At 37.8% G+C, this 15754-nt stretch overlaps 1 protein-coding gene across 21 annotated transcripts in view; it reads right to left on the bottom strand.

Annotated features, from left to right (window-relative positions):
* RALYL (RALY RNA binding protein like) overlaps positions 1–15754 on the bottom strand; it is a 548770-nt gene that overhangs the window by 112582 nt on the left and 420434 nt on the right. For all 21 annotated transcript variants that reach the window (XR_014055712.1, XM_081496753.1, XM_081496765.1 and 18 more), the window contains one exon: positions 15264–15296. Coding sequence is in view for 20 of the 21 variants with exons in the window: in XM_081496753.1 (XP_081352879.1) it covers positions 15264–15296 (33 nt within the window). In the remaining variant the exon portion in view is untranslated. The remainder of the gene's footprint in view (positions 1–15263; positions 15297–15754) is intronic.

Here is a 15754-nt window from a genome sequence, read left to right as displayed (position 1 = left end):
AACAATCAAACAAAAGAACTCCAAAATGAAAGCAAACTAAAAAACAAAACTAACAGGGAAAGAAAGCAAACTAAAAAAGGTAAACGTAAAGAAAATACACAAAAATGATTTTAAAAAGATCAAAACAAGACAAAATAAAGAATAACAAGAAAAAACATAACAAAAAGTTAATGTAGAAAAATAAAAAACATATGTTAAATATTTTTGAAAGAAAAGAAAAATATTAAATAATAAAAAACCGCCACCACCACAACAGAACAAAATGACACAAACAAAAATAATAGTAATAAGATAATAGTAATAAGAATATTTTCCAGAGGCCTCTGCCGTCAGCGTCCCTGTCCCCACAGGGAACCTCAGCCAACCCCCACCTCCCAGGAGGCACTCCAATACCTCTAGGTAGGCCCCTGAGCCAGCAGTGGGTACTGTGGGTGCAACTCAGCCTCTGACCTAGCCCAACACCCGCCTGTACATGCTTCCAAAGTCCACAGCTGCTAAAATTAGATGAATCTCAGTTGTGGAAGCATTTGTTGTCCATTCAGATATTCTTCAGATGCAGGATTTACCAAGCTGATAGTGGGTATTTAATCTGCGGCTTCCCTTGTGGCTCAGATGGTCAAGAATCTGCCTGTAATGCAGGAGACCCAGATTTGATCCCTGGACTGGGAAGATCCCCTGGAGAAGGGAATGGCAACCGACTCTAGTATTCTTGCCTGGAAAATTCCATGGCTGGAAGAGGCTGATAGGCTACAATCCATGGGGTCGCAAAGAGTCAGACACAACTGAGTGACTAAGGCTTCTGCACTTCTGCCAGCTGTGCATCTGCAAGGGAAGGCACTGCAGTGGTGAGCCTGACCCTTCCACAGTGGCGCCTCGCTTCTCCGCGTCTTGGGCTTCTTCAGCGAACTTGCCCAGTTGCGGAGCTCCTTACTGCTGTCCGGTCAGGTTCCCTGTTCACAGCCGACGGCAGTCCTCTGCCTGGGTCTGCTCTCCAAGCCCCACTCCCCAGCGATCAGCCCCCTCTCCACTAGGAGACACAGACTCAGACCAGGTGTGTAGGACCGCAGCGCTGACCCCGCGGGCAGCGCTGACCCCACGTGCAGCGCTGACCCCGCGTGCAGTTCTCACTTGGCCCTGCCCCCCACAGACCAGCTGCTGCCTTCCCCTCTGATCCCCCCAAGCTCCTCTTCTGCTCCAGCTGGTTTCCCAGGGGAGGGCCTTTTCTAAGTGTGGGGATTTCTTCTCATCTTCAGCTACCTGTCAAGGTTTCTGGTCCCTTCCAATTTTCTTTTCTTTTTTTCCTCTCTTCTGTCTAACCTGGTTGTGTGGGGATTTTTCCTGTGCTTTTAAGTGTCTCAGGCCTTCTGCTCGTGTTCAGCTGGTGATCTGTGAGAACTGTTCCATTTGTAGATGTACTCTCGATGTACTTGTGAGTAGAAGCAAATTCTGTTTCCTCCTGTTTTACTCTATTTTATCTTCTTTAGATTAGACTTACCAAGCAATGTATGACATTAAAGATATTAGCTCATTTGCTTTATCCTCTTTATTAAATAACATCCTTGAAGCAAAGGCTTAGTCTTAGTTAAGTCTTCTTAACTTATTGTATTGAGGGATTAGGTCTTTAATTTTAAAATGACCAATCCATCACAAATTGATGATTTCAGAAAATACAAAATCATACAATTAGATGTCACAGCAACATCAAAAATGCTATAAAAGTTTCTAAATGCTTACTCTTCTTCTTTTGTACCTTAATTAGCCATAAACTGGTCAAAAACAATTCATGGATTGGCATTGTTTTACTGAGATGATGGTGAGAAACTCTAGTCTAGCTACCTTTTTATCTTGCTTTGCACCTGGCAAGATGGCTTTAACAGAATTTTACACTGCATAAATTTCATCCAAGTACAACTGATTTGATATTCAGAACTAAGGATAAAAATCTTGGAAATGAAGCCTTGATTAGAATGAAATGATATCATAACATCCACTTCTTGTTTTTAACTTTCTCTTTGAAAGTTTAAATGTTAAGCAATTAACACTGCTCAACAATATTGTGAACTGCAGAATATTTTCAGCATACTAGATATTTAAATCTAAATAATTTGTCATCATCCTTCACTTGTCATTGTCAAAAATAAATGTCTAAACATTTTACAAAATTCTCCAGCAATGGTAATTTGGTGTGATCTTTGCATGGAAGGAAAGCTCAATATTCAGTCACAACAATAGGAAACTATTCTTGTGTAGCGGCTGGTTTAGAACTGCAGCTGACATTGTTATCACATAATATTTTGCACACACTCTTACAGTGCCCTTCAAATAATGAATTGATGCACATATTGGAACTGAATGGCTCTTCATTATACAAAGAGATGCTATAAAATTCCTCCTCACGAGCTTCAAACCAAAACCTGATGACTAAAGAAAATTAGGGTTAGGATGCTCCGAATTATTGAGCAGACCCTTAATCTAGAACTTGGTGGGCTTACACAGAAAGTTGGATAACTTAGACTGCCATGAGCCTACGAAGATTAATGTGGATGATCAAGGGCCTGTGGTCAAGGAACACAGTTTTAAAATAACTTCTCTAGAGACCCTCACATTTTAAAAAAGTTTTCCAAAATTGTTAATATCCAGTTGGGCTATAACATATACTTCATTGAAATACCTCCTGCATGTTATGATAATTTAGCCAATTTCTGAGAAAAATGTCTCATAAAGTATTCCATCTTTTATATGCTTTTTACTGAAGCTAAAGAGAAGTTATTGTCAAAGGTTGTCCACCACTGAGTCAAACTATAGGCACCATTATATCATTTTGAAGTTGAACATGGTCTGCAGGTTGTAAACATTGAGTTTTAAATGTGACCTAGTAAGAACTACACAAAAGAAATAATAAGGTTTTTAAAAACATAAAATATTTGGGACTTGGCTTTTCATTTTAAAATTACACCTTAGTTAGCATGCCAAAATATAGCTGCTCAGTGAGTTTCTTTTTTTTTTTTCCTGATAAGCTTTAGAAGTACAAAAAATGCCAGGCTTTTGCTAATAATACAGTGTAGTTCAGTCACTCAGTTGTGTCCGAAACTTTGCGACCCCATGGACTGCAGCACAGCAGGCCTCTCTGTCCATCACCAACTCCTGGAACTTGCTCAAACTCATGTCTGTTGAGTCGGTGACACCATCCAACCATCTCATCCTCTGTCATCCGCTTCTCCTCCTGCCCTCAATCTTTCCCAGCAGCAGAGTTTTTCAAATGAGTCAGCTCTTCATGTCAGGTGGCCAAACTATTGGACTTTCAGCTTAAGCATCAGTCCTTCCAATGAATGTTCAGGACTGATCTCCTTTAGGATGGACTGGTTGGATCTCCTTGCAGTTCAAGGGACTCAAGAGTCTTCTCCAACACCACAGTCCAAAAGCATCAGTTCTTCGGTGCTCAGCTTTCTTTATAGTCCAACTCTCACATCCATACATGACTATGGGAAAAACCATAGCCTTGACTAGACGGACCTTTGTTGGCAAAGTAATGTTTCTGCTTTTCAATATGCTGTCTAGGGTGGTCATAACTTTCCTTCCAAGGAGTAAGCATCTTTTAATTTCATGGCTGTGGTCACCATCTCCAGTGATTTTGGAGCCCCCCAAAATAAAGTCTGTCACTGTTTCCACTGTTTCCCCATCTATTTCCCAGAAGTGATGGGACCAGATGCCATGATCTTTGTTTTCTGAATGTTGAGCTTTGCGCCAATTTTTTCACTCTCCTCTTTCACTTTCATCAAGAGGGTCTTTAGTTCTTCACTTTCTGCCATAAGGGTGGTGTCGTCTGCATGTCTGAGGTTATTCATATTTCTCCTGGCAATCTTGATTCCAGCTTGTGCTTCATCTAGTCCAGCATTTCTCATGATGTACTCTGCATTTAAGTTAAATAAGCAGGGTGACAATATACAGCCTTGATGTACTCCTTTTCCTATTTGGAACCAGTCTGTTGTTCCATGTCCAGTTCTAACTGTTGCTTCCTGACCTGCATACAGATTTCTCAGGAGGCAAGTCAGGTGGTCTGGTATTCCCATCTCTTTCATAATTTTCCACAGTTTGTTGTGATCCACACAGTCAAAGGCTTTGGCATAATCAATAAAGCAGAAGTAAATGTTTTTCTGGAACTCTCTTGCTTTTTCGATGATTCAGCAGATGTTGCCAGTTTGATCTCTGGTTCCTCTGCCTTTGCTAAATCCAGCTTGAACATCTTGAAGTTCACGGTTCACGTATTGCTGAAGCCTGGCTTGGAGAATTTTGAACATTACTTTGCTAGCGTGTGAGATGAGTGCAATTGTGCAGTAGTCTGAGCATTCTTTGGTATTGCCTTTCTTTGGGATTGGAATGAAAACTGACCTTTTTCAGTCCTGTGGCCTCGGCTGAGTTTTCCAAATTTGCTGGCATATTGAGTGTAGCACTTTCATAGCATCATCTCTTCGGATTTGAAATACATCAACTGGAATTCCATCACCTCCACTAGCTTTGTTTGTAGTGATGCTTCCAAAGGCCCACTTGACTTCGCATTCCAGGATGTCTGGATCTAAGTGAGTGATCACACCATCGTGATTATCTGGGTCATGATGATCTTTTTTGTATAGTTCTTCTGTGTATTCTTGCCACCTCTTCTTGATATCTTCTGCTTCTATTAGGTCCATACCATTTCTTTCCTTTATTTTGCCCAGTTTTGTATGAAAATTTCCCTTGGTATCTCTAATTTTCTTGAAGATATCGCTAGTCTTTCCCATTCTATTGTTTTCTTCTATTTCTTTGCATTGATCGCTGAGGAAGGCTTTCTTATCTCTTATACTAATATTTGGCCACTATTGGTTATGCTGTGATAACTGATTTGTTCTATAGAGTTAAGCAGGAAATCTTTTGAATCAAAAAGTATTCTGTATTTTGAAAATGTCATTAAAAATGTTTAAAAAGTCACAACTTTGAGATTGAAGAAATAAAGATCAGTCATTCTTGGCTGGATGAACAGAATTTAATTGGAAAGTGAGGCTTTGAAACTTTTGCCAGCGCTTTTATAATGCAAATCTGGGATTTGTAATACCTCTGAAAGCAATAAATAACTTTTTATGTATTTTTCTGAATAATTAAGGGTATTATTTAGGCCTTCATGATGACTCTAATGAATATGAAACTCAGAAGAGAGCATGAAGTGTTAGTATGCATGAAACTGGCAGCTCTGTAAACAAAAAGCCTAAGCTGGAGTCCATTTCAGTGGCTACCGACATGCTGTATGTCTTTATGGACATTACATCATTGTTCTGTCTGTTTTCTTGTATTGAAAGAATTGTAGTATCTATAGTATCTATTTTATCTACATGAGAATTAGTAACGATTCAATGAGCAACAAAAAATAAAGGCTAATCAATACCTTGAGCCCTCTATGAAGAGTATTTACTGCTAGGGAATTATTTAGATAATCAAGTATGGTTCAACTAGAAAGCCAGCTTTAGGTATATTTTATGGAGCTTTAAAAAAAGCAAGAATTTATTCTTTTCAAATAAGCTTAACCAATTTTCTTTCCTTTGAGCTGGGTTGATTTCAGATGAATGAAAGCAAACACTTTATTTTGTGTACTTATTTCCAGTGAGTGAGTGTGTTCAGGACAGATTCAATAGCACATGAGACTAAGATTTTATTCCAAATTGGATGAATAGCACTCTCTTCATGCAGTATTTCTACACTGACATCTAAACATCTGAGCCACCATTTCTATTTTATTCATAAATACATTCAGTAAACATATCTATCATCAATCAGATTATATGCTTACCCTTTCCAATGTGGATTCACATTTTAAAAACTAATTCCTCAAAAACAGTATTAGTGGCAATATGGAAACAGTGGTAGTTGTGTTAGTTAACATACCTGTCAAAGCCTTAATTGTTTTGATTTGATTCCATAATATCACTCAAGATTAGTTCTCCTCATTGTGGAATTTTATGTATGCCAAGTTTAGCAATTTATTTTCTTATATATAGGTATTTGATGTCTATAAATTTGCTTGGATAAGTTAGAATTGTGTGATAAAGACATGATTTTAAATCCTCCACAGATTTTGTAGTCTCATTAGTCTTGCCTTTTAAAAATAATTAAATGGTGAAAATTGTAATAGCTGAGAGTTTAGCTATGTTAAATTGGTCAATATTATTTTTACACTTTTAACAACATTTATGTTAAACAGTCTTATAACCTGTATCATACCAGATTTGTTGTTGGGTTGAATGGACTTAATGACTGAACAGGTGCTTTTTATTTCTACGTGTATTTATATCAAAGGATAAATTAATTTTAAGTGACAATTATGATCAAAGATCTCATCCAAATTTTGGAGGGATGCTCCCTGTGATATATAATGACAACAATTTCAAAATAAAACTGATGTAAATTGTGACATTTGGCTTAATGTGACATTTTATTATATGAACAAATTAGATAGTAGTGAAAGTGCTGATAGAACTCTTTTGAAATATCATCAGCTATAAAGTCCTGCACCACTGCTTTCTTTATAAGCAGAACTTAAATAAATCTATTTAATGATCCTATGTATTTTCTTCCCTCCAAATAACACTATATTCCTGCCTGCTATAATCCGCAATTACTTCCTTTTCCCCAAGGAGAACATTTCACTAAAGCAGTAAAAGCTGTTTCAGTCACAATCAGCCTCTCTGTTTCCTAAGACATTTTTTAAATTGTAAGAATTGAGGAAGACTCTTTGATGACTGTACTGTATTTTAGTATTGAAGCATAATGATTGCTTCTTAAAAGTGTGTCCTGGAACCTATGCATTCAAGACACCACTGTCAAAATATATACATACATGATTGATTATCCAATTTATTGGTGATATTGTATTTGCTATCATAGTGCACTTTAAATGATTTTGACAAGTACAGAAGAGTGTCATTGACAAGTGCAGAAATAAATGATGGGTTTAAGCGTTCAAATGTTTTTACAGCATTTTACTGAGTGGCAGGTTGATAAATTAAAATTACAGTTGCAGCATCAGGCCTGAAAGCACAACTGCTTTAGATTACAAAAATAGCACTGTGGAAACTTTGTGTACTCTCCAGAGAAGTAGCCTGGAGGACCTTGGAAAAAATGAAACAAGTGCAGTTGCTAAAAGAATCATTAATTTTGTGGTAGCACAGTGTCTAAAAAAATTTTAAAAATAGATTTTTAGAAGAAGAAAATTGACTTTATCCCCTTATCCCTTTTTCCCTGGAGACCTAGAGAAAATTGGATCCACACCATCAAAAGATAGGTTTTGAATTGGCCATGAGTGATCCCATGATGTCTGATGGGTGTATTTAAAGCTTCGAGGCAGTTTCTTGTTAACTCTTCCTTAGTCTCAATGTCACACCTGGATTTTAGCCTGTCATTCTGTCACCATGATCCCACCAAATTCAGTTGAACTTCCCTAAGACGTCACTCAATCACTCACTGATTTTGATACTATTAAAGAAAATAATATTTCATCAGGCATTTCTTTTCCATTTTTTTCTTTGAGATTTGATTGTTTTTAACAAATGGAAATTGCATACATTTAAGGTATACAACATGATGTTTTGAAATTATGTACACATTATGAAGGGCTTCCCATGTGGCCCTGGTGGTAAAGAACCCACCTGTCAATTAGGAGACATTAGAGATGTGTCGAACCCATTAGAGATGGGTTCGATCCCTGGGTTGGGAAGATCCCTTGGAGGGGGAAATGGCAACCCACTTTAGTATTCTTGCCTGGAGAATCCCATGGAAAGAGGAACTGTGGTGTTGGAGAAGAAACTTGAGAGTCCTTTGGACTGCAAGGAGATCCAACCAGTCCATCCTAAAGGAAATCAGTCCTGAATGTTCATTGGAAGGACTGATGCTGAAGCTGAAGCTGAAACTCCAATACTTTGGCCACCTGATGCAAAGAGCTGACTCATTGGAAAAGACCCTGATGCTGGGAAAGATTGAAGGCGGGAGGAGAAGGGGACAACAGAGGATGAGATGGTTGGACGGCATCACCAATTCAATGGACATGAATTTGAGTAAGCTCCGGGAGTTGGGAAGGACAGGGAAACCTGGCGTGCTGCAGTCCATGGGGTCGCAAAGAGTCAGACATGACTGAGCACCGGACTGAACTGAACTGAATCCTAACAGGTGAAAGTGATGTCATTCTGCTCAAGTTCTGATTCTTTTCAAGTCCTGCCTGAGCTACTGCAACAGTGTTCTAAGTGGCTCTATTACAACCTCACTTTGGAGAACATTCTTCAGTTAAAAGCAAAACAGACAAACAAATACACATACAATAATTCAAAGTGAAAAGTGAAGGTGAAAGTCTCTCAGTCGTGTCCGACTCTTGGCAACCCCATGGAATAGTCCATGGAATTCTCCAGGTCAGAATACTGCAGTGGTTAGCCTTTCCCTCCTCCAGGGAAACACGCCAACCCAAGGATCAAAGCCAGGTCTCCTGCATTGCAGGCAGATTTTTTACCAGCTGAGCCACCAGGGAAGCCCACAATAATTCAATGACTCTACTAAATCCACAGAAGGTAAAGAAGGTTCCTTGCATTAGTATAATTTCTCTGTAAACAATCACTAATTTAACCCGTCAATCTTAACCTCTCCTATCTTTTCATGAACCTTCAAGTTTGCTAGACTGGGGTACCTGATGTGCTTGGGGCACTCAATTCTCTCTGCTGCCAATTCTTCCTTCCAATTCCTTCTTCCGGGGACGCTATTCTTAATACTTCTCTGTTGAATTCTTAGTTCACATGGAGAATAGACTCAAGTTCTACTTTTTGTTTTAAAAATTTCCCGGACTATTTGGCCAATTTCTTTTATGTCTCAATTCCTAGATCAAACAACATTTTAATTCCTAAGTGATTGGTCAACACCAATCATTTTACAGTAGTCATATACTTCTCTTGTTTACTTTTTGAAGCTCTTTTATAATTATCCCTAAGGCGGCATTGCTCTCCTATTTTCATGCTCTTATTGCAGTTTTAAACAGTGTGCTTGCTATTTTATATAAATGTAAGCACTTTCCAAAATTGTGTCCTGTCTTCATGCTATTTTTTTTCTTGTCTGTCTTCCTCAAAGATCTCCAAGGTAAAGTCCTTGTTGATGACTGTGCTGATTTCACTCTCTTCTGAGCTTCTTTTCCAAGAATTCAATTCCATTACCACTGTTCTAGAATATTCAGGCCTTCGAATTTAATGAGCTGGAATTTCTGTCGTTCAGAAGAACTTGCTTCTTTAGGAAAGATTTATAATATAACTTAGCTGTTGCACAAAGTGTTGATGACAAATGATATCTATTTTCTGTTTACTATATGTCAGATACTGTTCTAAGCACTTTGCAATATTATCTCACTCACAACATCCCTAAGAGTTAGTTATTACCTCAAGGGAGAATATGAAGGTTCAGAGGGCTTAAATTGCCCAAGGCACCTAGCTGGGAAATGACAGAATGGAATTCAAATCAAGGAAATTAATGGCAGAATTTAGTCTCTTAAAACAGGCAGCTATGGTATAATAATGGAAGGCATCAGTAAACACAAAGTTTCAAACAAAACATGGATAGAAGTAAACTAATGTAAATCTTTGATCTGATAAGAATGTCAAAGTGTAACAACATCTTTATAACACCAGCAGAAGTACACTGAAGCTCCAAACTCAGTTCCAAGACTGGATAGAAGAGGGGAAAATATTCCCCAAGGAAAATTATTTGACAAAATGTAGGTGTTGGCAATTATATGAGGAATACTTTTAGCTGCAGAGTCCAGAGCTTCGGTTCAGTCCAGAGCTTTGCTCTTTTGAGAGTGTAAGCTCCTTCTCAGTTGGACTTAGTAGAATGGGTCAGGGACCTCTCAGGGGTGCAGGAACTCCAGGCTTGGCTGGGGCATGATCGACTCACTCTTAAAGCCAGTGCTTTAACAGATAAATATAATAATTTTGATAATTTTATCCTTAATGTGTTTTTGAATCTCTCTTGGCCAAGCCTGAGAAACAATGCATTCTGAGCTATATTAATAAAACAATTTAAATTCTCCTGAGTTATTTAAATTATTCTAATACAATGAAAAAAGGCTGAAAAAATATTTACCCATGCAGTAAATAACCATCCTCATAATAAAGCTACTTATAGGGAAATTCATCAACCGAAAAATTGGTATGATTCAAAATTTCAATTCCAAAATACAACTCACTCATATTAAAAGTTTTCTTTGAAAAAGGTTAACTTCATGCTAAAGAGATAAGAAGAAATAATTCACATGGAAAATTTCAGTTAGTGCCTCGAGTATACTTTTAAGTGGCTCAGCGTCTGCAAACTGTCGACACAGCCACTTGCTCTTGAAGGGAATTCATGCATTGTCTTGATGTGTCCTTTTACACTATGAGCCTCAAATGTCAAGTGAACAGGAATTTCCTTTCCCCTCATCTCTCTTCATTAAAAAGCTGTAAAACTTTTCTAATGCAAGACATTTTAAACTAAGATTTATATCTTAGATTCTTAATTGAGACCATCACCGGGTTCTTACTCATTTTTCTGAATGCAAACTTGACGTCTGTTCTCTCCCAGTTGATTTCCAAAATCAGAATCTAACTGAGGCCACATACAAGAAAATATTTGCCAGAAGAGTTTTCTAAATCATTCTAAAATGCAATGTTTTGAGGATGAACAGACTATCAGCCATCTAGGACTTTTTAGCAGTCAAGCTAAGCTTTGTTCTAAAAACAGCTGATTTTTCTTTTTCACTATTGAGAGGTGAGTGAGATAGGAAAATACTTGAATTTTTGAATCTATTATTTAAATTTATTATATTTATAATAAAATGTATTCTATGTGATATATTTTAATCAATTTACATATGTAATGCATGTCACATGTAAACTATATTTATTTAATTATATTTGTGATTTTAAATATAAAGCATTTTCTTTTCATATAACAAAATATCTATTAAATATCCCAACCTTAGGTCTAGGGCACCATTAGAATGAGCTTTATGCCCCTGAGCACAGGTGGTGTGCTCCCTGTGAACCATGGTGACCTCCAAGGCACATCTTCTGGTCTCTTTACATCTATCCTGGTCTCTGATGGACAATTCTAGATCAGTGTGTCCACCTCTGCCATACACATCCAAGACAGGAGGAGACCCATAGGAAGCTGTGTTTCACAGATTTTCTGAAGAGATTCCACCAAGCTTAAGTGTCTGCATGAACAACCTGTAAATGTTTGTAAGGACAGGATGAGGGAGGCTGCAACCACGATGCGGACGCTGGTTCCAAGCCTGGCTGGTACCAGAACTGCCTAGATAGCTTTGGAAAATACTGCATCTATTGACCTACCTGAATTAACAGACTCAGACTCTGGGATGAGCCTTCATGTCTCACTCTAGACTCAAGTTTATTTTTCATTTTTCCTAATGACATTATTTTACTAATATTTCACTGGTGCATATGAAAGAAAGCTCCTCTTGTATCACCACACAGTTGAAGGTCTAAGATCTGAAATTTCATTTAACTTCCTTTCATAATTCCCTAACCTTCTTCCATAAGCAAATATTTCCTTGTGTTATAACTTTCTGTGGCAAATTTTTCCACTGGAATCTTTGGCTTGAATTTATGTTTGTAATATTTAAAATTTTATTCATAATTACTGTAGCACATTTATCAAAGGAGGAATTTTGCTCCCTAATTTACATTAAGAAGAGATGCACATTAAAGTTTTATCAATATTTTTTCCATTAAAAATTTAAATAATAATTATTAGTGCTCATCATTGAAATCTGAAACTGAATATCTGTACTCATGTTTATTCCATTTACAATGTTTATGTCATAAAAACAACAAGGCTGTTTATTTAACTTATAGGCAGAACACAGCTTGTGAAATGCCAGGCTGGAAGACTTTCAAGATAGAATCAAGTTTGCAGGGTGAAATGTCATCAACCTCAGATATGCAGATGATACCACTCTAATGGCAGAAAGCAAAGAGGAACTAAAGAGCCTCTTGATGAGGGTAAAAGAGGAGAATGAAAAAGCTGGCTTAAAACTCAATATTGAAAAAAGCAAAGATCATGGCATCCAGTCCCATCACTTCATGGCAAATAGAAGGTGAAAAGGTGGAAGCAGGGATGGATTTCCTCTTCTGGGACTCCAAAATCACTGCAGATGATGACTGCAGCCATGAAATTAGAAGATGATTGTTTCTTGGAAGAAAAGCTATGAGAAACCTAAAGAGTATAATATTAAAAAGTAAAGACATTGCTTTGGTGAGAAATTCAGTCAAAGCTATGGTCTTTCCAGTAGTCGGAATATAAAGAATGCAGAGCATCGAAGAATTGATGTTTTCAAATTGTGGTGTTGGAGAAGACTCTTGAGAGTCCCTTGGACAGCAAGGAGATCAAACCAGTCAATCCTAAAGGAAATCAATCCTGAATACTCATTGGAAGGACTGATGCTGAACCTGAAGCTCCAGTACTTTGGCCACCTGATGCGAAGAACTAACTCCCTGGAAAAGACTCTGATGCTGGGAAAGACTGAGGGCAGAAGGAGAAGAGGGCAACAAAGGATAAGATGGCTGGATTGCATTCACTGATTCAATGGACATCAGTCAGTTTAGTCGCTCAGTTGTGTCCATCTCTTTGGGACCCCATGGACTGCAGCATGCCAGGCCTGCCTATCCATCACCAACTCTCAGAATTTGCGCAAACTCATGTCCATCAAGTCAGTGATGCCATCCAACCATCTCATCCTCTGTCATCCCCTTCTCCTCCTGCTCTCAATCTTTCCCAGCATCAGGGTCTTTTCCAATGAGTCAGTTCTTCTCATCAGGTGGCCAAAGTATTGGAGTTTGATGAACTTGGGCAAACTCCAGGAGATGGTGAGGGACAGGGAGGCCTGGAGTACTGCAGTCCGTGGGGTCACAAAGATTCAGACAGGACTTGGCGTCTGAACAACAACAACATAAAAACGTCTTTTGGTTTCCACATGTAAGCCAAGGGACAGTCTGTAAAAGTCGAGGTTTATTCTCTGAACTATTTCAGAGCTCTCTCATTGAGAGCTATGAACGGTGCTAAGAACGATGCTAAATCCTTGATCTAAATTTTCTGTTTTGATATCCATTTCACAAATTAGGAACCTGAGGCTTGGGAGTTCAAGTAACTGCAGAAACCAATAAAACTAGCTTATAAATGTCAAAGCCTATGAAGGCAAAAGCAAATTCTAGAAGTACATATATACAGAAAAGTGCTTTCAGACTCTGTCAGGCAATGGACTGAAACATGCAATATTTAGTACTTATTTATTCATTAATATAAGTTTTACTGACTATAGAATTAAAATTAATGTAAGTAAGGTGTGCAGGGCTCTAGAAAAACTCAATCATATATACTCACATGTCAGCTGACACCATAGACAATACATCAGATTATTTACTCCCTTTGGCAAGTGACTAAATTAATTTAGTCACAAATTTGAATCATGGTTCTTATGGTAGATGGCCTTTGCCTAGTAGGCTCATAAACATCCATTATGCTCATTATCACCCTTCCTCTTACTGAACAGGGTAAGGAGTGAGGTTCATATATACTTTTGAAGGGTCTTATTTAAAATCATTTTCTTGGAGGGGAGTGGAGACATTTCGCTATAAGTCAAAATAGCCGGTCAGCAGGACTATTTGGGTTGCTTGTTTCACCCCACTTTATTTTAAGACATATCTAAGGAAAGCAATATATTCTTGCTGCCCCACTGGTTTTCCCATTTTGAGTAGTATTTGCGGAGTGATAGATCATTCTTTACGGGAAACTTTTTCTCAGTCCTTTCATACTGAGTTCTAAACTTCTGCGACGTATAAAACGAAGATTACTCAAAGTCTGCCCTTGTAAAACAGAAGTTTGCAATCAAAAAATGGGTTTTTGTCTCAAAGTAGTCAGGAGAACAGGAAATGCGGCCGAACAACTGTGTCAAGTGAAGCATGAAGAAAAGCGATTTCAGCCTCCAGACTTGAGGGCCGGACGCACGTGAATTCAAAACAAAAGATTACTTCAGGCTTAAAGGTCTTTAACAATGGGAGCTGATGATGAAGGAAGGAAGAGGCATGCTCTAACGATTTTTGGGGCCAGGTCAACTTGACCTTTCATTTTTCATGAAGTCCTCCAATAAGTGCCTCTACTCTGTTTTCCTCTCCCAGAAGCCCCAACAATTACTGTTGATTCTTGTGATTCAAACGGCCTCCTGAAACGCTTTTAGGAGGACTGGAAGGACAGAGGGAACTGTGTTGTTCAATGAGTGAGAGAAATATTCAATGGCTGTGAACAAAGTAATAAAAGAAAACCAATGCCATCTCTGAAGATTGCAATGCCATCCCATGCTTCTGGCCTTGACTGCCTATATGTGATTTATTTATTTTTTCTCATCAAATAACAGCATGCTTTCTTCTGAACTAGAGGTCACATCTTCAATGCTTTCTGATATTTTATAACATCCACCATAATGCTGCAAAAGTCCTTTAGTAAGACATTTTGGTATGTTAGTGAAAGATTACATGGTAGATCAGTGAAAACGTCTTTGGAGAGTCTCAATTAGCTAAATGCCAAAAAATAGTACATGGGTATTCCGGTCAGCAGTATATTATTATTGGAACACGTGCTGTGACTCAGAATGATACTATCAGAGAGGGCAAGTGTTAGTCTTACTTAATCTGCTCCAGGGTTCCTCAGCTTTGTGTTCAAAGAAGCAGTCAGTGTAAGCAGTGGAGAAATAAAAGTGAAATGAGAGACAGGGGAAAAGATAAAGATTTTGGCGACAGATTTAGAGGAAACGGGGAATAAACACTGACTGAGGTAGATGAAAGGCAACAGCACAAAAATGAGCGGAGTGATGAGGAAGAGTGGGGCTGTGGTTCAGAGGGGTTTTCAAAACCACCAAACCATGCCTTCATCCGATGAGATAATCAGTGTGAACGTTTCTTTAGCTCTTATAGAGGATACAGGATTTCATATACTGGTTAGTTAAACTTCTGAGTCACAAAACAGTGATCTTAAGGAGCATTTTAGTTGTCTTTTAGAGGTAAATAGCCACAGTGCTGAGGAAATGGTGCATCGGTGGCAGGTTATGACCTTGAATATGGGGTTTGATGACTGAAAACATTATCTCAGAAGACCTTGTTAATTTGCATTTAAGATGTTAGAGAACTGAGATTTTGAAAATTTAGACGTATACTCACCCAACTGACAGGAAAGGCTCCTTTGACTCAAGTCTATGAAAAAAACATGAAAAGCTTATTTTAATATAACAATTTTCTATGTTACATAAATGACAGAATTTTGAAAAATTTTCTTTTACTTGAATGACAGAATTATTATACTTGTTTGGAGGAAAATGTACAATTTCGTTCCATTAAAACACCATAAATAATATATTAAGACTTAATCTAGACTAATTCAAATTCTGGCTGGATTAATGTAGAAGCTAAATAAAAGGAGAGAGACATGGAATGGAAATGTAGCATTTAAATAATACATTAAGGTAATATGGTTAGTCTAATTCTGATTTGTACTTTCTACATTTACTTATTTTCTTTTTTAATGGTAATTTGTGGAAGTTTTAATACATCTCTTTATGGTTGCTGTAGTAGTGAAGCAATTTATAATGCATTTGGTTAAATACAGACTGAATAATTTATTTCCAGTGAATATTTTGCAATGAGGAGAGAAG

The sequence above is a fragment of the Giraffa tippelskirchi genome, chromosome 6 (genome assembly GCF_054371585.1).
Source record: "Giraffa tippelskirchi isolate mGirTip1 chromosome 6, T2T-mGirTip1v1.2.pri, whole genome shotgun sequence".
Lineage (NCBI taxonomy): Eukaryota > Metazoa > Chordata > Mammalia > Artiodactyla > Giraffidae > Giraffa > Giraffa tippelskirchi.
Note: the sequence above shows the minus strand (reverse complement) of the source record. Positions and strands in the feature narration are given on the sequence as shown.